A 23,310-nucleotide genomic window follows, 5' to 3' on the forward strand; every position below is an offset into this window, starting at 1 on the left:
TATTTTGACAATTTTATGAAAACTATAACTAAATCTTATATTTATATTAATTTTTAAAAAGTCAGATTTAGGGTAAGGGAAAATGTGTAATTTCTCATTACTTCTGTCTTCTCATTTTCTGGTATACTAAAAATACATTGCATGCCTGTCTGAATCATGTAACTTAAAATGTCTCTAATGCATGGACCATCCCGTGTTTGGGATGCTCATGGCCAAGCTAAAAAAGTCTGAACTGGCATGAGAAAGCCTGTTTAGATAAGGTAGGTTGGGTTAAATGGGAAAGTTGATGATCAAACAGTTCTGACTGACATATTTTACTTCAGTCACTCAACAGGCACTTTTATCTCTGTGCTTGGAAACAGTTATTCCAGTAAACATCCTGAGTAACCATACTTGTCCTTCGTATCCCAGATGGGAAGTTGAGAAAACAACAAGCAGTATTTTTACATCTCATTTCTATTTTTTCTTCCCCAAATAGCTGGTTGATGCTTCTACATCATTGATTGTATACAGACACACATAATCAAATTAGCTATACGTAATTTCTGTAGAAATTGTATTTTGAAACTGGTTTTCTACGTTAAAATCTTTTGATGATTACAATTTTAGGTTGACATTTGGAGTTGTATGAATTCATCTTTGCCAGGTAAGCAATAGTATAACATTAAAACTTATTTTGTGATTGTAAAATTTGTGTCATAGTCCTGTAACCTAATATATACCCTTGGATTTCTATCCTCTCCTTCTTGGAGGCATCCAAATTTTCAAATGTATAATTTATTCTCATTCACTCAATCCTTTATGGTACTCTTGTTTCCACTTCAGCTGCTGTTCTGTTGAAACTGGGCTTTGAAAGATCACCAGGATCTCTTGGTTCCTAGATCTTACAGCTTTTTCTCAGTACTTGCTCTTTTTGACTTCCATGTAATAGTTGATACATTGACCACTAACTCCTTGTGACTTCACCTTGACCTTGTGACTTTGTCCTCTCTTATCCCCACGCATCACCCCCACCTCCACACACACACACCATCACCCCTGTAACTACCATGGCTATTCCTGTGTGTGGTCCTCTTCCCTTCTTTCTCTACACTCACCCTGGTACCATATTCCTTCCCAGAACTCTTATCTAATCAGCTCTGAGAAGATAATTTTCAAATACAAGTTATTATTCATGACTTCGAGTCTTCTCTACTTGGATCTCTGCATCCAGGTAGCATGACTCAAAACCAAACTCATCTTATAATTGCTTTTTGTTATGAATGACACTAGACTGGAAACCCTCAAGTCATTATCTCTGAATGTTTTTTCTTTTTAGCTTCATTCACCCTCTTGTAAAATCTTGCATCCATCCTTGCTATTCCTAGTTCAAGCCTTTATTATTACACTTTTGGGGTAGATTTTTGCAGTAACTTCATAACTCATGCTTCAACACACCATAGCTGTCTTCCCCACCCTCTTCAAAAAAACTCCCTCAGGGGCTATCCACTTCAGTCGGAATAAAGCCCAAACTCCCTGTCTGGCATTCCCAATCTCCTAGGATTAGAGCTCGTTTTCCAGTCCTGGTTAAAGCCAGTGCCTTGAAAAAAGGGAGTATAGCTTACATTTCTCTGAATTCTAAAGGTTTTCACACTGTTGAAAGTTTTCATTTCAAACAAATTGAACTATTTCCGTCTTGGAATTGCTCACATCCTTGCTTGTTTTCCTAATTATCCCTCTACCTAGTGTCTATAATTATATATGTGTGTGTATTGTTCCTACCAAACTGTAATCTCCATAAAGGGATAAATCATATATTTTTATCTATTTGTTAGCCTACAAAATACCTGATAAAGGGCTTTGTATATAGTAAGGGTTCACTGAATGTAGTTGCTTGTTGAATAATTTAATATTTTCTAAGAGGTAAGAGCTCCTTTTGTGGCTCAGATGGTAAAGAATCTGCCTGCAATATGGAAGACCCAGGTTCGATCTCTGGATTGGGAAGCTCCCCTCGAGAAGGGAATGGCAACCCACTCCAGTACTCATGCCTGGAGAATTCCATGGACAGAGGAGCCTGGAGGGCTTCAGTCCATGGAGTTGCAAAGAGTCAGACATAACTAAGCAACTAACACACAAAAGGTACTGGATATGTGAAAATAGCAGTATACTGAATGGTATAAAAGCTCACCGAGTTTATGACCTACATTGGTTCCATTCAAAATTCTTTATAAAATATGTGCAATTCTGAGTAGCAAGCAGCAAAGATCAAGAGGAAACTATGCTGGGCAGTGGGACTAGATGGGAGTCTGCTGCCCTTTAATACCATTTAAACATATAGGGATATAGAATCTTATGATATGCGGTATTCTTAGCCAGTTTGAACAGTTGGGATGGTTTATGATTATATTTTGAGAGCTTTGTCTGTCCATGGGCCATTTGTTTGCTTTTGTTTGTTTTTTTAGTGGAATGCTTCTGTTTTTTATATTAGGTCTTAGTTTCGTATAGAGTACCATGTTACCTATTGCCTTGAATCCCTGACATTTTTTTCAAATGGAAATAATTTAATGTACATGTGAATTTGCAGATCTGTGTATTACATGGAAGCAGCATAAAGCATTTCTTAAAAGAGATAAGGAATTTACAGCATTCCTACAAGTAAATTTTTTCTTTTATCATAATCATTGTTTATATCTCCTAATTTCATCTAGGAGTTATTCATTGACATTTATAACTGCAAAAAGGGATCTTAAAATTGCATTAGAACTCTTTATAATTTTACCACCTTTTGGTATCACTGTGATTTGGTTGGAGAAATAGCTACTGTGCATAAATTGCATCAGTATAGTCATTTTGCCCCACAGTAAAGTGTACCTATCAAATTCAGTCATGGCTCACAGGAGATGTTCCTGTTTGTTTACTAAGTATCAGTTGTTAAACAGCATCATGGGTTTTATGCTATTCTAGGTATTTTGAATATAATAATACTCATGTCCTATTTTGTTTGCTTGCTTATTAAGTTATTAATGGGAGTCCTGCCTCTGGTTCACAGTCCAGAGGTGAAAGAAGTCATTGCTTTCCTTAACCCGTATGTCCTCTGGAGATTCTGTCCACCTTAGAGTGAGAATGAGCTAAAGAGAATTTAAGGTGAGCAGGGAGAAGAGACCCTGAGAAGACTAGATAGCATTGAGAGTCAGGGTGGGAGGAGGGGCTTCATACTTTTGAGACCCTGCTATCTAAGCTAGTTTTCTTACGGAAACTTGCTTTGACTTGAGTGGTATCCTTGAACCAGTTTGTTTTGTCACTTCTTATGACCAAAACATTTGAACATTTTGTTTTTAAGGTGTGTTTAAGAAGTCTGATGGCTGGGTTGGCTTAGGCTGCTGTGAACTGGCTATTACCTTGGAATGTCGACAGGCATGCAAGCAGGTAACACTTAGCAATGAGGCTCTTAAGCAGAGTGCAGTGTAGTTTGCGTTTTAGCTGTGTCCTGGATCTTGCCTATTTCTGGAGAGGTGACCCATAGCAGCTGCAAATTTAGCATTCCTTGCATAGACTATTTCCTTTTAGACATGCTGCTTTTTCAGTTATGTCTGCTGCATGTAAGACACTCAGCCTTCTCTTGTGCTTTAACTTCTCTCTGCCACACAAAGAAAAAATGTTATTGAAATCAAGGACTTTTGTACTCTGCCTATGGTCATGCTTAATCAGTGCTAAACAACTCCAAATAGTGGTATAAATTTCAGGTGTGCTTGGATGAAAGCAGTTGACACAGTTGGCTTATTTAGCTTTTATCTTCCCTCTGTCTTTCATCATGGATTTACTCTCTGTTCTTTATTCCTTCTCTGCTCCTCAGGTGAGCATGACTCCTACAGTGAATTATGACTCCTCTCTGATTTGATGTATCTCAGATCTGAATCAAGTTAGACCCCTGAACTCTTCCTCACTATATGCTCATGGTGATTCGTCAGAGTGCTGTGGTAAAACTGGTCTCCAGGCTCCTCTAACTCCAAGTGGTGGGAGCACTCTTAACTGGGAAACTTAAGTGGCCCTGAAACTGCAGCTGCAAAGCCTTGTCTTATTTTCTTCTTCTAGTGACTGGTCTTTGAACAGGAGTATGTGAAACACCTTCACTTTCATACAGACTACTGAACCACACTCTTTGGGCAGCACACAGCCTAACTATCTGCTGTTCTCCTGCAGGCATTGAGGTGAAACTGAGTTGTACAGGATTTGAACTGTAGTGTATCTCGTGAGACACAGAATAGTTGCCAGTCCATTCTGCTGCTTGCTTTCCCTGTCCTCGTCAGCTGATCTATTAAGAACTGCGTGAGCCTAGGTGATAGATGTGGAGGAAATAGAAAAAGGAACCAGAGCCCATGGCTCTGGGACTGTATTTCTAAGTGGGGACTGTTATCATGTGGAAGAACAGCCACCCCTCAGCAGATGTGTTTTGGCTTGTTTTTTATGGAAAGTATATACTTCAGTAAATCATGTTGTTTCTCTGTGTGTCCGTTTCCTCATCTGTAGAAGGGTTAATTTCTTCTTCATAAACTTGTTAAGAAAATTACATAAAAATAACTTTTATTAATTAATTGCCTGGCATTGCCTTTCCTTCTTTAGTTGTCTCCTCTGTTAGGTATGGATTTTTTCTGAGGATATGGGTTCATATGGGAACTTAGAATATGAAGGGTTAAAGAAAAAGCAAACTATAAATGCCCTGGCAGAACTTCATAAGAAAATTCACTGCAGCAGAGCTTCACAAGAAAATTTGTTACAGAATGGAATTTAGACTTTTTAAAAAAAGTCCTCTGATTTACATTTCCTTCAAACTTATCTAGTTTCTGAAATAACAAAAGGACTATGTCATTATGTGAGATTAAAGCCATAGAAGAATGAAATTCTAGCATATCTGGAGCTAATGCTTGTTTAAAAAATTATATGAGATTTGTTTGGATAATATTTGAGCATGAGGTTTTCCTTGATGAAGTAAAGACTGCTGTGCCAGCAATTACATATACTTATGTTTGTATTCTTTTTGGTTTCATACTGAAGAGCATGTGTAATAAATTAATTGATGAATTTGTTATCTTTTAGGCATCGTCAAAAAATGATATTTCCAGAGTTTGCAGAAAAGAATATGAGGTATGCATTTTCACAAATGTGGATAAACAAATCAGATGTTATCAGAATTGATAGAATCAAGTTTTAAAAATGAATTCATTGTTAAATAAATTACCTTTTACTTGATAGAAAAGATAATCTTCAGGAAAATGTCATTTACTTTGTTTAGAAATGTTATGACTTTAACTTGTTGCAGTTAAGCATTAATTTGAAAGAAATGCCTAAATCACACATACAGAAGCTTTAACCTGTGTTTTCATAATATAGCTACTGGTTGTATCCTAGGTTGTAAAATAGTTTTCCTTAGGTTCCATATCTTCTTTTGCCCCTTTTCCTATACCTTGATTCATCCAGGTATCCACCTTTATGAACTACTTCTAATTGGAAGAAACAATCACATTGCTAGCGTGAGTAACTTCATACTTTCCTAGCATCGTACATTGGAGGGGAGAGGTATATACTAAATTTCAAAGGCTGTTTAAATCTCGAGGGACTCTTCCTAGCAGTGGTATTTCAAGCACTGTAGTACTTATTGATAGATTGAGTGGGGCATGGGGACACAGGTTGAGGAGGGGCAGAGGTATAGGAAGTATTTCACATCATGTAAGTATGTGCAAAAGATTGTCCCTGATGTGAAATAAAATCTCCTCACTGATACTAAAATTTGGTCAGTTTCTAGAACTTCATTGTTAAATGTGACAATATGTTTTTTCATAGTATAAAGCTGTATACTCATTCATCATTTTTATATATAAACATTGGGATTCCTATTGCTTTTAATAGTCTGTATTCTCCTGGAGAAGAAAAATAGAACAGCCTCTTCACTGCTTCTAAATTATAGTTCTGATTTTTTTTTCTTTTCTCAAAGCCTATAAATAATCTCTCAATATTTTTTAATCGAAAAAAAAGTCTTATTTATCTTTTGTTCCTTTATACTATTGCTAGGTTTTATCTGTTTCTCTGAAGACAAATTTCCAAATTAACTGCAGTTCTTCTCTGTTCTTATTGAAAAGAGACTTTCTACAAAGAAGTAGAAAGATCTTTCTTTTTTTCTTTTCTCTCTACCACTGAAGTAACTGTTTTAGTTTCTCTTAAACAAAGTGACTAACTGTGACGATTCCTTCTTTTCTCCCACATGATGTCCATGACACTGACACTGTCCATCTCCTGTAGCCTGTCCTCCACTATTTTAGTGTGCTTCCTTCTCTTGTCTGGATTTCTGCATTGACCTAGGAAGTCTGCCAGTATGTGTTGATGAAGGACGGGACAGGAAAGGTAAGAGAGATAATCACTGTCCTATGAGAGAAATACTAAGAGTAGTTTCTCTTTTTCAGTCTCTCCTTATTTGGCCTAGAATTAAGCAACTATTAATATCTTCCAAAAATGTACATGTCAAGATGGTTTTTTCACATATATATAAAAATAAAATCTATATGTAATATATATATATGTAAAATATATATATGTTATATATATATTATGTTTACATATGTAAAACACTGACTGTACACATTATCAAGATAATTTGAGATTCTATTTTATATTTTATATGTTATTTACAAATAAAAAGAGAGCAAGAGCACTTAAACATGGAAAGAAGGTTCTGCATTATAAACCCCAAATAACAGTCACTCTCATTAGATTGTTAAACTCTAGTGTAGACGTAATGGCCATTTGTTATAAAGTGAAGTGGGTAACTTTGGTGTAGTGCAACCTATTTTAACTGGATCAGTTGTTTATCAACATGAGAATAGTTTATAAAACATAAAACTAGGTTTTTAGTACCTTTTCCTTAACACTGGAGTGGCCCCTGGAAGTGAACTTCCAAATATGTAAGCTATTACTTTAGGTTTACAATTTTAGGGGTTAACATTTACTCTAAAGGATGGAGTTGCGTAATTTGACTAGAGAGTCAGAGAATGAATGGTCATTTTCAAAGGAGCTGATGTTTATCTTCACTGATAAACTGCTGCAGAATCCCCTTTGAGGAGATTTCCTGAGAAATTTATTTAAATGAATAAAGTTTAAAAATTGTAATGCCATTTAAGATTACTTTGTTCCAGCTAAGCTAAGATAAACTAGTTAAATGTAAAGCATTTTCATATATGATTTTGCAACATCTGGTTTCTTTTTTACACAAGTCAACAAATATTTATTGAATAGTGAAAGGCAATTTTATTTTATTAGAAAGCAAACTTTTGGGAATTCCCTGGCCATCCAGTGATTAGGACTCCATGCTTCCCCTGCAGGGACCATGGGTTTCATCCCTGGTTGGGGAACTAAGATCCCACATAGCCACATGGCTTGGCCAAAAATAAGTAAAATTATATAAAAACTTTGGATCAGATCTAGGTTAGAATTATGGTTAAGCTACATATAGCTCAACTTCAAATACTAAAGAATTATATCTAATTGAGTCAAGATAATTAAAATATGTACTGAACACACAAGGGCTCAAGCAAATGAGAAAGCGGACTGAGCATACTGGGAGTTATCAGGAGAAACTGCAAAAGAGAGGCCTGAAAGGATTTATATAATTTGGGTTAGGAGACTGTATCAAAAGCATGTTAGCAAACGTGCACATGGCTTGTACAGGGGGGTAAAAAGAAGGTAGGCCTATTTAGGGCTGAGAATTCTGCTTGGATAGGTAAAGTGGGACCAGATCCTGGAAAAATTATATTTTGGGGGTCAGTCATTATTAAGTAGAAGGAGATAATAAAGATTCTGTGATAAGAGATCAGCAAAACAAATAAGTCAATATTTTAGAAAGCTTTAAGTCTTAGGTGCAAGCTAAGTTTTAGATCCCCCAAATTTCTCTAACTTAGCTAAAAACAAATATGGCCCACAACTAGGATGATAGCAATAGAGTCAAATATTTGGGAATAAATCAGAGATTTGAAGATAAGAGTCCATCATTCAGGATTTGTTATGATGAACTGAGTATAGGAGATGATGTTCAGGGAAGTATAAGAAACAATTAATGAATTGGAAGATAGGACTAAAGAAGCTATGTGAAAAAGCAGCTCAGTGGGATAGGCTGAAAGAGACTTAAGGGACATAGAGGATATGAGTGTTCTAATTGGAATACTAGAGGAAGGAGAAAAAACACAGGCCCAAGAAGGATCTGGCAGGATTTTTTTTTTTTAATCCATACATTGCAGACATACTTCATAGCCAAAGATCTTAAAAACAGTCAGGAAAAAAAAAAAAAAAAAGACATTGTCTTCAAAGGAGTTCAACAGCTGACTTTTCAAAGCAACAGAGGAAGCCAGGGACAGTAGAATGATACCTAAAATGTTCTGAGAGAAAATAACTATCATATCCAGCAAAAATATTTTTCAAGAAAGAAGGCAAAATTAAGGTGTTTCTAGACAACAAAGACAAAGAATTGCTGTTACTGCACCGTTTCTAAAAGTCCTTCTCTAAAGGAAGTTCTAAAATACCTATAATTATTTGAGATGCAAAGGAAAATGAGAACAATAAAAATACAAAGGGACTAAATTAAAACATACAAGTTATATGAAAACAATAATAATATTGAATTTTTAAAAAAGAAAATACACAGCAAAGATAGCATGGGAAGGGATTTTAAAGAAATAGAAGTATATTGAGTGTTAGGTCTTTTTTAAATGTAAAAATCGCATATCTCAGAGGTTAAGTTGGACTTCCCAGGTGGCTCAGTGGTGAAGAATCTGCCAATAATGCAAGAGATGTGGGTTAGCTCCCTGAGTCGGAAAGATTCCCTGGAGAAAGAAATGGCAACCCATTCCAGTATTCTTGCCTGGGAAATTCCATGAACAGAGGAGCCTGGTGGATTGCAGTCCATAGGGTCTCAAAGAGTTGGACACAGCTTAGTGACTGAGCACTCACACACACAGAGGTAGTTAGGAATACCAGACTAAAAATGAGAGATCATGCCCAAAGTCAACCATAAAGTAACTCTTGAATCTCAAGAGTGAAGGAAAGCTCTGTGAAAGAGGAAGTGTAGAAAAAAGGGAGAGCTGATTTTGAAAATTGCATTTTTAGGGAATGGAAAGAGGAGAAGCCAATCCTCCTACTGACATTCCAGTAGGAGGATCCTTTCTATGTTCATTGAAAATAGTGGATTGAGATATTCCAAGAAAAAGAGAAATTCTTATTACTGCAAGTGTTCAAGCAAAGATTTACTGGATAAACACACTGTGGAGGAGATTTCTGCAATGGGACAGGAGACTAGAGAGTCTGCAGAGACTTGTCTCTGCAGTTCTTTTATTCTGAGTAATACCTGAGAAAGAATACTTCCTTCAGTATTTGAGAGTACTTCTTTCAGAATCACACACATTTGGCTAGAGTTGCCGGGATTAACCACTAGCTTGATAACTCTGTCATGGACATGTTCAAGTGTCACCGGCATGCTCAGTTCTAGGTTCACCATATGTTTTCACAAACTTGGTCTTAACCCTAGAAGTATTGATCAGGCCACGTCTATTCATGTGTGATATTAGACCAGGGATGACATTTAAAATATTCAACAACTAGAATGAAAGCACTAATAATCAGAACAGATGGTGGATATAAAGTAGAGCCATACTAGTTTAGCCACCCTAGGGCAAATTGGCTGATTAGAACTAAAGTAAAAACGTAGTCATATATTCCACAAGGTGTGAAACTTTATGCATAGTCTTTGTCTACAGGATAGCTGAAAACATTTTCTTCTAGCCACCAAGATGGTGGTTAAAAACAAAAATTGGCTGTTGGTAGTTATTTTCTTGAATGTCAGAATAAACATCAAGATGATGTGAGGCTGGTATATTTCCAGAGACCTGGCAATGTCTCTAACATGATGAGACAAATTTTAGTTTTAGCTTCTTAAACCTGTGTCATGCCTTTATGTCAGACCTTACCTGCCATTCTCTTAACATAATGGCCATAAATACATATACCTTTCCATTTGCTGCATGAACCACTGAAATAGAGTGTTGCAAATTTATCATCAGACTTTTACTTGTTTATTCCTTCTTTCACAGATCCTTCTCTATGCTTTTCTTTATATCCTTATCAAAAATACAATTTTCAGTTCTCTATTTTCTTCCTAGCTTCCTTCACTCGTTATTTGCTGTTATTTCATTAAGGAAGGTGAGAAACTAGGAAGGAAAGCCAGAAGAAGATATTTTTGTGAGGATTTTTTTTTAAGTTAAGCCATTTAAAGTTTTAAACTAAATTGTTGCTGAAGAAAACTAAAATAATGCTATGTCCTGGGACTCTGGTTCTCAGTGGGAATACTGAGGTAAAGTTAAGACTCTGAGGATGTTAAAAAGAGGCTCTCAGAACCACAAGAACAAAGATGGTCAGCCTTGTGAGTTCCAAGCTCAGTTCTGTCAGCAATGTCATATGAACACACAGCTAAATGCATAAGAGAAGAGTGCAGGTATGTGTTAAATTTCATTTTTTTTTTTTAGTATTCACATGTTCAGAATTCAAAACCATATACAATAAAGTCTCTTTCCTATCTCTTATACCACAGCCACCCAGTTCCTAAAGTCACCAGAGAGACTTTATGCACATGAAAGTAAATATGTACACGTTCTTTTCCACCCTTCTGTGCACAGGTGGTAGCTTACCACACACTTCATGGTACCCCAGATGCCACTGTTTGGTGCATTTTTATGTGTGTCTGTATGGTATGTAGTGTATCATCAGGAAATGTCACAATAAATATTCTGCTTTAAAGATTTCTATTTTAATTTTATTTTGTTCCTTTTCTCTCAAATTAACTTTGATTCTAGATTTACTACCAGAAGCATAAAGGAAAAGGGATGAAAAAATAGCTCCCAAAATTTAGAGCTGGGAGGGCAGGGATCAGCAGTATTCTCAGCTCGAGGCCTGTGCCTCGGTGTGATTGGATCTGTGCTGCAGTAGTTCCAAGAATACAGTAGGCCTTCTCCTTGAATGGCAGATAACAGCCTAGGCTGTGGACAGTTGACTTTGGGGAATTTTAACAATAAGAGTCATGTGATTACTTTGCCTCAGCAGAGCCTTTAGCACCTAAATGTAAAGCTTCTTTTAGTTAGTACCAAGGAAACGCCAAGGATTGTCAGAATATAATAAATAGAAGATGGTGAATGGGAGGCTTTGTAATGGTAAAATGCTCTACAGGTATGCTGTATGGGACTACATCTGAGCCGTTACCTGCAGCTGATGAGCTCCAAAAAGAGCGAAACCTATTAGGTCCTGCAGTACTGGCTTAAGATAGTATAAAATCTTGATTATTCTCCATTTGTATGCTCTTTGGTTTTGTCATATTTTGTATTGGGGAAGCTAATGGAATTAAATGGAATAGAAGCTAAATGGAATAGCTCCCATTTAGTCTGATGAACTTATGTATTTCCTCATTAGTCCATTCTTCTCAGAAGTGAACTGAATAAGATCATCCCCAAAGGGAAATCTGATCAAGTCTGATTAGATTATGACCCCATCTAATCCAAATGGCCAGGTTTTTCTATCTAGGCAGTCTCATCTACTGCTGTAAAAGTGCTGCACTCAATATGCCAGCAAATTTGGAAAACTCAGCAATGGCCACAGGGCTGGAAAAAAGTCACTTTTCATTCCAATCTCAAAGAAAGGCAGTGCCAAAGAATGCTCAAACTACTGCACAGTTACATTCATCTCACACGCTAGTAAAGTAATGCTCAAAATTCTCCAAGCCAGGCTTCAACAGTACATGAACCGTGGACTTCCAGGTGTTCAAGCTGGATTTAGAAAAGGCAGAGGAACCAGAGATCAAATTGCCAACATCTGCTGGATTATCGAAAGAGCAAGAGAGTTCCAGAAAAACATATGTTTCTGCTTTATTGACTATGCCAAAGCCTTTGACTTTGTGGATCACCACAAACTCTGGAAAATTCTTAAAGAGATGGGAATACCAGACCACCTTACCTGCATCTTGAGAAATCTATATGCAGGTCAAGAAGCAACAATTAGAACTGGACATGGAACAACAGACTGGTTCCAGATCGGGAAAGGGGTACGTCAAGGCTGTATACTGTCACCCTCCGTATTTAACTTATATGCAGAGTACATCATGAGAAACCCTGGGCTGGATGAAGCACAAGCTGGAATCAACATTGCCAGGAGAAATATCAGTAACCTCAGATATGCAGATGACACCACCCTTATGGCAAAAAGCAAAGAACTAAAGAGCCTCTTGAAAGAGGAAAGTGAAAAAGCTGGCTTAAAACTCAACATTCAGAAAACTAAGATCATGGCATCTGGTCCCATCACTTCATGGCAAATAGGTGGGGAAACAGTGCAAACTTTATTTTTGGGGGCTCCAAAATCACTGCAGATGGTGACTGCAGCCATGAAATTAAAAGACACTCCTTGGGAGAAAAGTTATGACCAATCTACACAGCGTATTAAAAAGCAGAGACATTACTTTGCCAACAAAGGTCTGTCTAGGCAAGGCTATGGTTTTTCCAGTAGTCATGTATGGATTTGAGAGTTGGACTATAAAGAAAACTGAGTGCTGAAGAATTGATCCTTTTGAACCGTGGTATTGGAGAAGACTCTTAAGAGTCCTTTGGACTGCAAGGAGATCCAACCAGTCCATCTTAAAGGAAGTCAGTCCTGAATATTCTTTGGAAGCACTAATGTTGAAGCTGAAACTTCAATATTTTGGCCACCTGATATGAAGAACTGACTCAATGGAAAAGACCCTGATGCTGGGAAAGATTGAAAGCAGGAGGAGAAGGGGACGACAGGATGAGATGGTTGGATGGAATCACCAACTCAATGAACATGAGTTTGAGTCAACTCCAGGAGTTGGTGATGGACAGGGAGGCCTGGCGTGCTGCAGTCCATGGTGTTGCAAAGAGTTGGACACAACTGAGCAACTGAACTGAACTGAATCTCATCTACCCTGATTGCTTTGATTGCCCCAATAAATCAGCCAAACTAACTTATCTTCCCTACCTCTCCTTCCCTCCACGCTACTGCTACACACGCCACACATACACTCATCTTCAGAGAAAAACTTACCATCTTTCTTATATTCCTCACTTGGTTGTTCAAGTACAGTCCTCCCAGATACACAAACTAAAAACCTAAAAGGTATTGTCTACTATTTCTTCTTTCTCACCACCTCCCACAAAAACAAAGAACAACTAGCCATAAAACCCTAAAGATTTGCCTGTGGAATATGTCTTAAATGGGCCTCCTTTCCAGACCCTCAGTTATAGCCTGTTTCAGGCCTTTATACCATTTTGGGGAACTACTACAATAGCTGCCCAGGTAGCTTCCCTGTCTCTACTTTCTCCTCTTTTTTTTTTTTACTATCTCCACTTCTTCTAGGGTGACCTCTTTAAATATCAGATATGATCACAACACTCCCTTCCTTGAAACTCTTCAGTGGCTCACCCATAAGATATAGTTCATGTTCCTCAGCCTAGTGTACTTAAGCTTTTCTTGGTCCTAACTCTTCCCTCCTTGACAGTTCTGCAGGTTAGTGCTTTTACTTCCCAGATTGGCTGTGTGTTTTGTTAGTTGTGGCTGTACCACCCATTGTCCTCCTGGAATTCCTGCTCCCTAAATCCATCCTATCGTTCCCATCCAGTAGTAGGCTAGAGCCAACTCCTACCTGCTAGGGAGAACTGGTCAGTTGTTAAATATTCAGGAATTTTGCAAGCCAGTTTTTAACTTGAAAAGCAGCCATGTTGGGGGTATTTATGCCATACATATCAGCAAATATTACAAATCAGAACTCCCTTTTACCCGCACACCTGTGAAATCCCACCCCACCACAGAATACCAAAACCCCTATCCAAATTCTGGCTTAGATGGTACCTCTTTAAAATCTTGTCTGCTTAGCCCTCTTCCCTCCACACTCAAAAATATTAGTTGCTACATATAAACACTTTGCATACTTTATTGTGGCATTTTGTCACCTTACAGTGTAACTCTTCCTTTGCCTATCACTTTTTAATGCTAATCGTTTGAGTTCCTACTGGCAGAGTCCATGTCTCACTTTTCTTTGCATCTGTCGTTCATTCATTCCTTCAATGTTCATTGAGTTGATACATTTAATATGTACCAGGCACTGTTCTCAGAGTACAAAGATAGAAGGATCTTTGTACTCTGAGAACAGTAAGAAGTGCATAGCCTAGTCCATGGGAGGAGGGAAATTCAAATAGTCCATTATAATACAAATCCAAGTACATTGCTAGAAGTCTGTGTAAGACACCTTGAAGCCTGGAGGAAAAAAACCCTGCCCAGGGTAATGAGGAAGTCTTCACAGAGCAGGTAAGACTTAAAGGATGAACAGAAATCTGTTGCCTGTAAATAGGTGCTACAGTTAGTATTTTTATAGATAGAATTTTTAATAGAAAATTTTCCCACTCTGGACAGTACACAAGGTTCTTTGTTTCAGAGTAAATAGCAGTTTTATGTGAAAACCCTGTGTAAATGTCTATGAATTAGTCATTCTTTGAATGAGCAGAGAAAGCACTGAATACTGTATCTGTGAAGGCAATGGCACCCCACTCCAGTACTGTTGCCTGGAAAATCCCATGGATGGAGGAGCCTGGTGGGCTGCAGTCCATGGGGTTGCTAAGAGTCAGACACGACTGAGCGACTTCACTTTCACCTTCCACTTTCATGCATTGGAGAAGGAAATGGCAACCCACTCCAGTGTTCTTGCCTGGAGAATCCCATGGACAGAGAAGCCTGGTGGGCTGCAGTCCATGGGGTCGCACAGAGTTGGACACGACTGAAGCGACGCAGCAGCAGCAGCAGCAGCAATCACAGTAATGTTGTGTAGCAAGCCATCCCTAAACCCCATAGCCGAGAACCATAACAATTTATTATTTCTCATGCATGTAGGCAGTTTTGATTTGAGTAAGCTGGGCCGACTTACGCATCTGCCATTGCTTGGCAAATCAGCCAGGGCCTGGCTGGTTTAGGATGCCTTCGGCTAAGTCAGCTCAGCTCTATTCCATGAGTCTCTCCCAGCGCTCTCACAGCCTGGGTCAGACAAGTTCCCATGGTGGTGGCCCAAGCCCAAGAGAGGAAGTGAAACCTGCAAGTATTGATACATGTGCAGGCCTCTACTTTCCTCACACTTAGTGCTGTCCCCTTAACTAAAGCAAATCACATGATTACGTCCAGAGTTAGTGTGAGAGAAATAGACACAGAGAAGTGTGAAAAATTGAAACCATTGCTGCAGTCAGTCTGCCACAGACACATACTCTATGTAAGCTCTGTTCTAGACCTTGTGTTACTCTGCAGGTGTTATAGTACTTGCCAGTGAATTTGCTTCCAGTTGGTTGGATACTCTGTGGTAATCATGAACAAACTTCTCTGAGTAGTCTAGACCCGTTAATCTTAGTTTAGGGTCTCATTTTTGTCCCACTATTGAAATGATATTATTTGAAATGCTGAAGAAATTGAAGAATCACTTGTTTAGTGATGTCCATGTCGCATTAAGGGGCTTTCCTGGTGGCTCAGCAGTAAAGAATCCACCTGCCAATGCAGGAGAGACAGGTCCAATCCCTGGGTTAGCAAAATCCCCTGCAGGGGGAAATGGCAACCCACTCCAGTATTCTTGCCTGGGAAATCCCATGGACAGAGGAGCCTGGTGGGTTACAGTCCATAAGGTCACAAAAGCATCAGCCATGACTTAGTGACTAAACAGCAGCAATGTCATATTAAACTCCTTTACATGTTCTAGTCACTTAGATTTTTTTTTTCACTAAAAAGCCATGGTGTCCACAACAAGGAGAAAACATCTTGTAGAGGTTTAAAAAAACATGTTTTAAGTTCCATTGTTGGGGAATTCCCTGCGACCTGGAGGTTAGGACTCAGTGCTTTCACTGCTGTGGCCCAGGTTCAATCCCTGGTCAGAGAACTAAGATCCCACAAGCTGTGTGGTGCGACCCAAAAAAAAGGTCAAGTATTTAATCTCTGATTTAACATTTAATAAGCTAGATTTTTCATGCAAACCTTCAAACTGGGAGAAATTTCAGTCCATCTGTGCAAAGCAAACTGATTTTATTTATTGAGGCCTTCAGAACAAAACAGTCCCTTTTACTTTTAACTAGTAGCCTTGGGAATAGGAAACATTAATATTTCTTAGAATGTGTTCTTTTGGGTCTTTCTCCAGAAGTGACTAAAACATCAAAGATTCAAGCTTGATTTTGTTTGTTTTTAATAAGATTCATACGATCCTTGGTTTTTTTTCATCATCATCATTGGTGAGAATGGGAAAGGGAGCTAGAGGGACCAGTTATAGTAGAAAGGCAGTGGGACAGAGACAGGATTGAGACAAGTGGACAAGTGGAGAAATGTTAGAAGGGGTCACTGAAGTGGAAAAGCAGGTGACCAGGTCAAAAATAAATCTACAGAGCTAACTTATGAACAAGAAGTTGGAGCTGCAGAATGTGCCTCCTACTTGGACCCCAAAAGGAAGGTCGATGTGACATGAAAGATCACATAGGGTTCTTGTTGATTTCACTCTGTATCTTAGTTTTTCTACTAGATTTGCCCACAGGTTACCTGCTCCCAGTACTAGGTGGAAGGGCTTATTGCAGTTCTCAAAAACCATCGAAGGTAGGGCAGGGAACTAGTTAATGAAAGCAGCTGCCTGAAGAAAGACTTCATGTTCAAAATTTTTTAAAGGATATAATAACCAAGAAAATTATTTTTTTTACAATTTAAGATGTTGATTTTAAAAACAGGAGACTGTTAAGATAGATCACTCTATGGACATAAATTCAGCTTTGCATTGGCTAATTTCAAAATAATAATCCAAAGTCTTCTCACAGGATAGTGTCATAGGAGAGCACAAGCAGAGCACTCTGAGTTCTAGTCCCACCCAGCTCTGCCCTTTGCTTACTATGTATATCTGTCTCTCCAGCTATATCGTGAAGGCTTTGGGACTTAAAGATCTTTGGGGACTCCCACATGCTGGCTTGTTCTTTGGGTCTCTGAGGTTGTGGTAGGTTCTCACCTCAGTTACCCTGTAATTTTGATCTCTTCTAGAGTAAAATGAGCGGGTGGGGAAGGTGTTTATATGGGTATAGTATTGGTGGCAGGAGGTCAAAAGAGGCTCCATATAAACCCAAGTTCATGGGAAATAGATGGGGAAACAGTGGAAACAGTGTCAGACTTTATTTTTCTGGGCTCCAAAATCACTGCAGATGGTGACTGCAGCCATGAAATTAAAAGACGCTGACTCCTTGGAAGGAAAGTTATGACCAACCTAGATAGCATATTCAAAAGCAGAGACATTACTTTGCCAACAAAGGTCTGTCTAGTCAAGGCTATGGTTTTTCCTGTGGTCATGTATGGATGTGAGAGTTGGACTGTGAAGAAGGCTGAGCACCGAAGAATTGATGCTTTTGAACTGTGGTGTTGGAAAAGACTCTTGAGAGTCCCTTGGACTGCAAGGAGATCCATCCAGTCCATTCTGAAGGAGATCAGCTCTGGGATTTCTTTGGAAAGAATGATGCTAAAGCTGAAACTCTAGTACTTTGGCTACCTCATGCGAAGAGTTGACTCATTGGAAAAGACTCTGATGCTGGGAGGGATTGGGGGCAGGAGGAGAAGGGGACGACAGAGGATGAGATGGCTGGATGGCATCACTGACTCGATGGACGTGAGTCTGGGTGAACTCCAGGAGTTGGTGATGGACAGGGAGGCCTGGCGTGCTGCGATTCATGGGGTCGCAAAGAGTCGGAGATGACTTGAGCGACTGATCTGATCTGATAAACCCAAGTATAAACCCTCAGTTACTGCCTGCTTTTGCCACTAGATGGCGATCAGATATTTGATCCGATCACCAGACTTAAGACTTGACTTTAGCCAAGACTCCCAAGATTGACCGTTTAAAGAAAGGAAGAAACTAAGCCAGTGCTGCAACTCATGTGTGTCCTGAGCCCTGTCAACTAACCAGCAGTAGTTTAAGCAGTGAAGGGCTTCCCTGGTAGCTCAGCAGTAAAGAATCAACCTGCTACTGCTGGAGGCCTGGATTCAATCCCTGGGTTGGGAAGATCCCCTGGAGAAGGAACTGGCAACCCACTTCAGTATTCTTGCCTGGGAAATCTCATGGACAAAGAAGCCTGGCAGGCTACAGTCCATGGGGTTCCAAAGAGTCAGACACAACTTAGCAACTAAACAACAATAAGCGGTAAAAAGGCAGAGTTACTGAACTTCTCTGGCAGTCCAGTGGTTAAGACTCTATGCTTATAATGCAGGAAACACAGATATGATCCCGGACCAAGGAACTAAGATCCCACATGCTGTGTGGCCCCCCCACCAAAAAAAGTTACTTATAATTTATACTTTAGGTGTAGTTACATACGGTTAGGAATCTTATCAAAGAGAAGGATATGATAAAATCATGATGCATATAAAGTAAGCAACAGAGAATTGGTGAATTTATCAAATACCAGTATACTTGAGTGAAGGACCATTCTTTTATTTTTTAATGTAAGTTTTAAATTTAATTTTATATTTTTATTGAAGTATAGTTGAATTACAGTGTTGTGTTACTGTTATACAGCAAAAGTGACTCAGTTATACATGTATATACATTCTTTTTCCCACTATGGCTTATCACTGAATATTGAATATAGTTTCCTGTGCTATACAGTAGGGCCTTGTTTATCAGTTCTGTATATACCAATTTGCATCTGCTAATCTCAAACTCCCAATCCAGCCCTCTCCCACACTCTCCCTCCTGGCAGCCACCAGTCTATTCTCTGCAAGGACCATTCTTTAAAACCTTAAAATTGATAAAGAGAGGTAAACATGTTACTAACACAAGAGGTGCTGCCTTGCAGAAATATGAAAGTTCATATTTCTTTAGTTCAGTAAGTTAGAGTAACCGTATGCCTGAAGGGTCTATCAGTGAACATTAAGAGAAATGAGAAATGCTTAGGGAATATCTCTGAGCTCTGGATGTGACATCAAGAGAGACATCTGAGTCCTTCTATGTCAGGGGTTAGCAAACTTTTTGTGAAGAGTCAGATAGCAAATATTTTAGGCATATAGACCATTTTAGGCTCACTGTCCATTCAACTCTGCCATTATTGTGTGAGGTAGCCATATACAATATGTAAATGATGGGTGTGGCTGTGTTCTAATAAAACTATTTACAAAAACAGGCAGTGATCAAGATTTGGCCCATGTGCCATAGTTTGCTGACCCATTTGTGGATGAAAGCTAGGGTTCAGACTTTCTAGACTTCAGTCGTTGGCTTCTGTCAAATAAGGAATTGGATTAGATGATCTCTGTTGTTTTTCAGATTTTATGTCCTTTAGTACCTCTTGCTGAAGCTAAATGATCCACAAGAGTGACCCAGAGTGGTATTTCTTTTATTTTTAAGATCGAGGTTTTTAAAAATCAAGCTTGAAAAAGTTTGTAAGTTTCTAGAGCAGGATTTCTCAACCTTCACACAGTTGACATCTGGGGCTGGATAGTCCTTTGTTGTTGGGGAGCTGCCCTGCACATTGTTGGGTGTTTCACAGCATCTCTAGACTCCTCTACCTACTAGATGTCACTTCAGTAGCGCACCCCAACCCCATGAGTTATGACAACCAAAAATGTCTCTAGACATTGTCAGATGTTCCCTGGGAAACACAATTACCTCCACTTCAGAACTACAGCTCTAGAGAATTTAAGAATAACTGGAAGAAGAACAAAAATGGAAATCAGGCCGTGCAACCTAGGGTGGCCACCAAGATAATAACCATACTTCCTTAGGAACAGGACCAAAAAAGCTAAAACCTAAAGGAGCAACCAGCATATTAGAAGGAGAAAGACAATGAGAATTTTATTGATTTTATTTTAACCCAGTCAAGAGAGGCTGGAAAGTTGGTAACAGATGACTTTTTAATATTGATTTAGGTCATTTTATTGAAAGTGTTCCTAAAACCATTGAAACAAAATTGAGGGCTACCTATAATAGGTAGCTAAAAAGTTAAACTAAAATACAGAAACATGGATGAAGAGAAATATAAAAAAGACCACTACTAAAGAATACCAAGAATACTTACTTTTCACTATTTTATGTTGTTTGATGAGGTCTCTAGCAGAAAGAAGTCATACTGAGTGAATTATTGACCCTTATCTATGGGTCCTAGTATTTTGTTTTGCTTTGGATAAGTCAAAGTGTGGTTTATTCCTACAGTAGAATATTATTTAGTAGAGAAAATGCATCACAGCTTCATACAACTACATAGATGGATCCTTGAAGCTAAGTTTTAAATGTCAGTAAAGCTGGTCCCTTAATAAGTCCAGATCACATAGCCAGCTTGGAAGTTAGTTACAATTAAAAGCCAAAATCATCTGTATTCATTAATAAGGGTACCCTTGATTTCTATCTACCTACTATTTATACCTATATGCTTTCGAACTGTGGTGCTGGAAAAGACTCTTAAGAGTCCCTTGGACAGCAAAGAGATCAAACCAGTCAATCCTAAAGAAGATCAACCCTGAATATTCATTGGAAGGACTGATACAGAAGCTCCAATAGTTGGGCCACCTGATGCAAAGAGCCAAATCATTGGAAAAGATCCTGATTCTAGGAAGGATTGAAGGCAGGAGAAGCGGCAATAGAGGATGAGATGGTTGAATGGCATCACCAACTTGGCGCACATGGGTCTGAGCAAACTTCAGGAGATAGAGAAGGACAGGGAATCCTGGCGTGCTGCAGTCCATGGGATCACAAAGAGTCAAGACATGACTTAGGGACTGAACAACAACAACATATTTTTTTAAGAATTCATCCTCTTTCAAATGTGAGTGATACTAATCTTAGCCAACAAACCCTGATCATCCGCCTCACTTTGTACAAGAAATTTTTTTGTCTTGTTTCTTATTTTCCTTACAATGATTTTAAGCCAGGGTGATGTTTTCTAAACAGTGATCTAAGAGATTTAGAAACGTTAATTGTAGTCTCAGGTTCTAGTTTTGACTTGCTCTGTGACTTGGGGCTGTCTCTTCCTTGCTGAGGAAATGTTTTATTTATCTGTAAAGTAGTAGAGAGATCCCCCAACTCTGGTCCTTAGGATGGCTATAGAGGAATCATCTTCGAGGGCTTGTTTAAAATTTAGATTTCTGTGCTTCGTTCCTGATTTCAATTCTGTAGTCTAGGGTAAAGCCTAGGAAGCCCAGGTGAGTCTAGTGTATGGCCATGTTTGAGTATAATTAGAAGTGATCTCTAAGGTCCTTTCAACTCTTAAAATACTGTGGTTATATGAAATATATTAATGTATTTCCCTAAATATCCTTTATTATTTTCTAAAAGCTTTTTTATATTCTTAATGTATTTGAAGATGGTTTCTCTTTTCACCAGGATGCTATATCATAGTTTCTTTGTTTTCAATCTTGGATTTAGAGAAAGATTAAGTAGTTTGATATCCAGATTTCTGTATAACTATAAAGTGGAATAAAATTAGAAATTCTGTGTGGTTGTTAATTTTTTTATTTGTTTTTCTTTAATTTACAGAATGCTCTTTTCAGTTGCATTAGCAGAAATGAAAGTAAGTATATTATCAGCAATACCAGCAATCCAAAGAGCAAAACACAGCTTACAGAATATGATTTAGCTATTATAAATATTGCCAACACTTTGCTGTTATAACGGACTGTTGCTAAACCATCTGAAGGAATGTGCACAGCAGGATTCTGATAGGCTGCTTCCTCTGGAGCGTCGAGCCATTCATGAATTCTAACAATTCCCATGTCTTAGTTGGAGATTTACAAAGCAAATAATAGTGCTGGGTGTTTTAGAGGAAGATCATGCCCCACTTGGATAACTTTCAGAAGTTGAGCACACATAATATGATGTAAAATAATGCAGCAGTTGCTGAGGGCTACCTCTCAGTTGCTTCCAGATATTCACTGACTGCTTGCCCTGCTTTGTGCAGGGCAGATACTCATCTTGGAGGGCATAATCTGTACACAAAGAACCCTGGGACGTGGTAGGTATGGGCTTGAGTTACTGAGAACATGCTGTGGGAATTCAGAGGAAGGAGAGATCACCTCCTGCAGGGTGCTTAGAAGTAACTTTGTGGAGTTGGTACCTGAGCTGGGCCTAGAAGGACAGACATGATGTGAACAGTAGAGATCGGAGGAAGGACATTCTAGGTGAAGGAAACAATGAGAGCAGTTGGAGATGGGGAAACGCAATCAAGGAACAAAAAGTTGTTTAGATGAGCTTGGTAGTGGCTGTATTAAAATATCAGAAACCAGGGTACTTTATTTGCTACCCTTTTTTTATTGGGATTTAGTTCAAGATTTCCCAGATAGTCTTTGACACATAATTTTATGTCCTCCCACACTGCAGGGAAGCCAGCCTCATGGGGAAATCCTTCTCCCATTCTCTCTTGTCTCTTTGTCCTCAGCATCCATCACCTCTACCCTCAGTTTTAGCCTCATTGAGGTTGACAGTGATAAATGTAGCTGTGAATGAAAACAGGCTTGTCTTGCTGTTAGTTTAGTACTAGTTTAGTTCATTTGTATATAATTTTATCATTATTATTATTTCTGGAAGCCACCTGAATTCCCTGTTCTATAGAAGTCACTGAAACCTGAGTCTGGTTCCTCCATAACCATCCCTAATAATTATCAGAGATTTCCCATCTGCCTTTTTCTTAACCTTTTATGGCCATCCCTCTACCTTTTTGGCTCCCTTTGGCCTCCCACAGACCCCTTAGCCTTTCCTGGGAGGGCCTCTTGCTCCTCTTCATTATAAATCCCACATCTTCACCCCTAGCCACTCATCCTGCTCTTCCCAGATAAATTAAACAGTCTACTTTGATTTTTAAAAATATGTAAATCCAGAATCACTTATTTCAAATGTGGGTTTTACTTTTCAGTATTGAAGCAGGTCGTATCAGTTATGAGTTGAGAACTTTCAGTTTAGTCCTAATCTTGGAGATGTTTAAACAGCATAGAACTTTGGGGATTTTATTTCAAGATAGACACATACAATTTGCAAATTTGTGAAATGATCCTGATATCTCTTAGTTTTTATCAGTCCTATTTTATAAAGGAGCTATTTGGAGCTTTGTTGTTTTGGTATGTTCAATTTTTTTTTTTTTTTTTTTTTTTTTTTTGCTTTGCTTTGCTTTGTTTATGAATCTCTACTAATCTGACATGGAAAGAAACTGTCTGGTGGTTCTCACCATGGGTGCTATTAGCTTTTAGGAGACAGTTTGATTGTATGAGACT

At 38.6% G+C, this 23,310-nt stretch overlaps 1 protein-coding gene across 3 annotated transcripts in view; it reads left to right on the top strand.

The window, feature by feature from the left end:
- RECK (reversion inducing cysteine rich protein with kazal motifs) overlaps nucleotides 1–23,310 on the top strand; it is an 82,782-nt gene that overhangs the window by 17,442 nt on the left and 42,030 nt on the right. For all 3 annotated transcript variants that reach the window (XM_055578525.1, XM_055578526.1, XM_055578527.1), the window contains exons 4-7: nucleotides 610–646; nucleotides 3,320–3,405; nucleotides 5,074–5,121; nucleotides 21,584–21,617. In XM_055578525.1, coding sequence (XP_055434500.1) covers nucleotides 610–646; nucleotides 3,320–3,405; nucleotides 5,074–5,121; nucleotides 21,584–21,617 — 205 coding nt within the window. The remainder of the gene's footprint in view (nucleotides 1–609; nucleotides 647–3,319; nucleotides 3,406–5,073; nucleotides 5,122–21,583; nucleotides 21,618–23,310) is intronic.

The sequence above is a fragment of the Bubalus kerabau genome, chromosome 4, assembly GCF_029407905.1.
Source record: "Bubalus kerabau isolate K-KA32 ecotype Philippines breed swamp buffalo chromosome 4, PCC_UOA_SB_1v2, whole genome shotgun sequence".
NCBI lineage: Eukaryota > Metazoa > Chordata > Mammalia > Artiodactyla > Bovidae > Bubalus > Bubalus kerabau.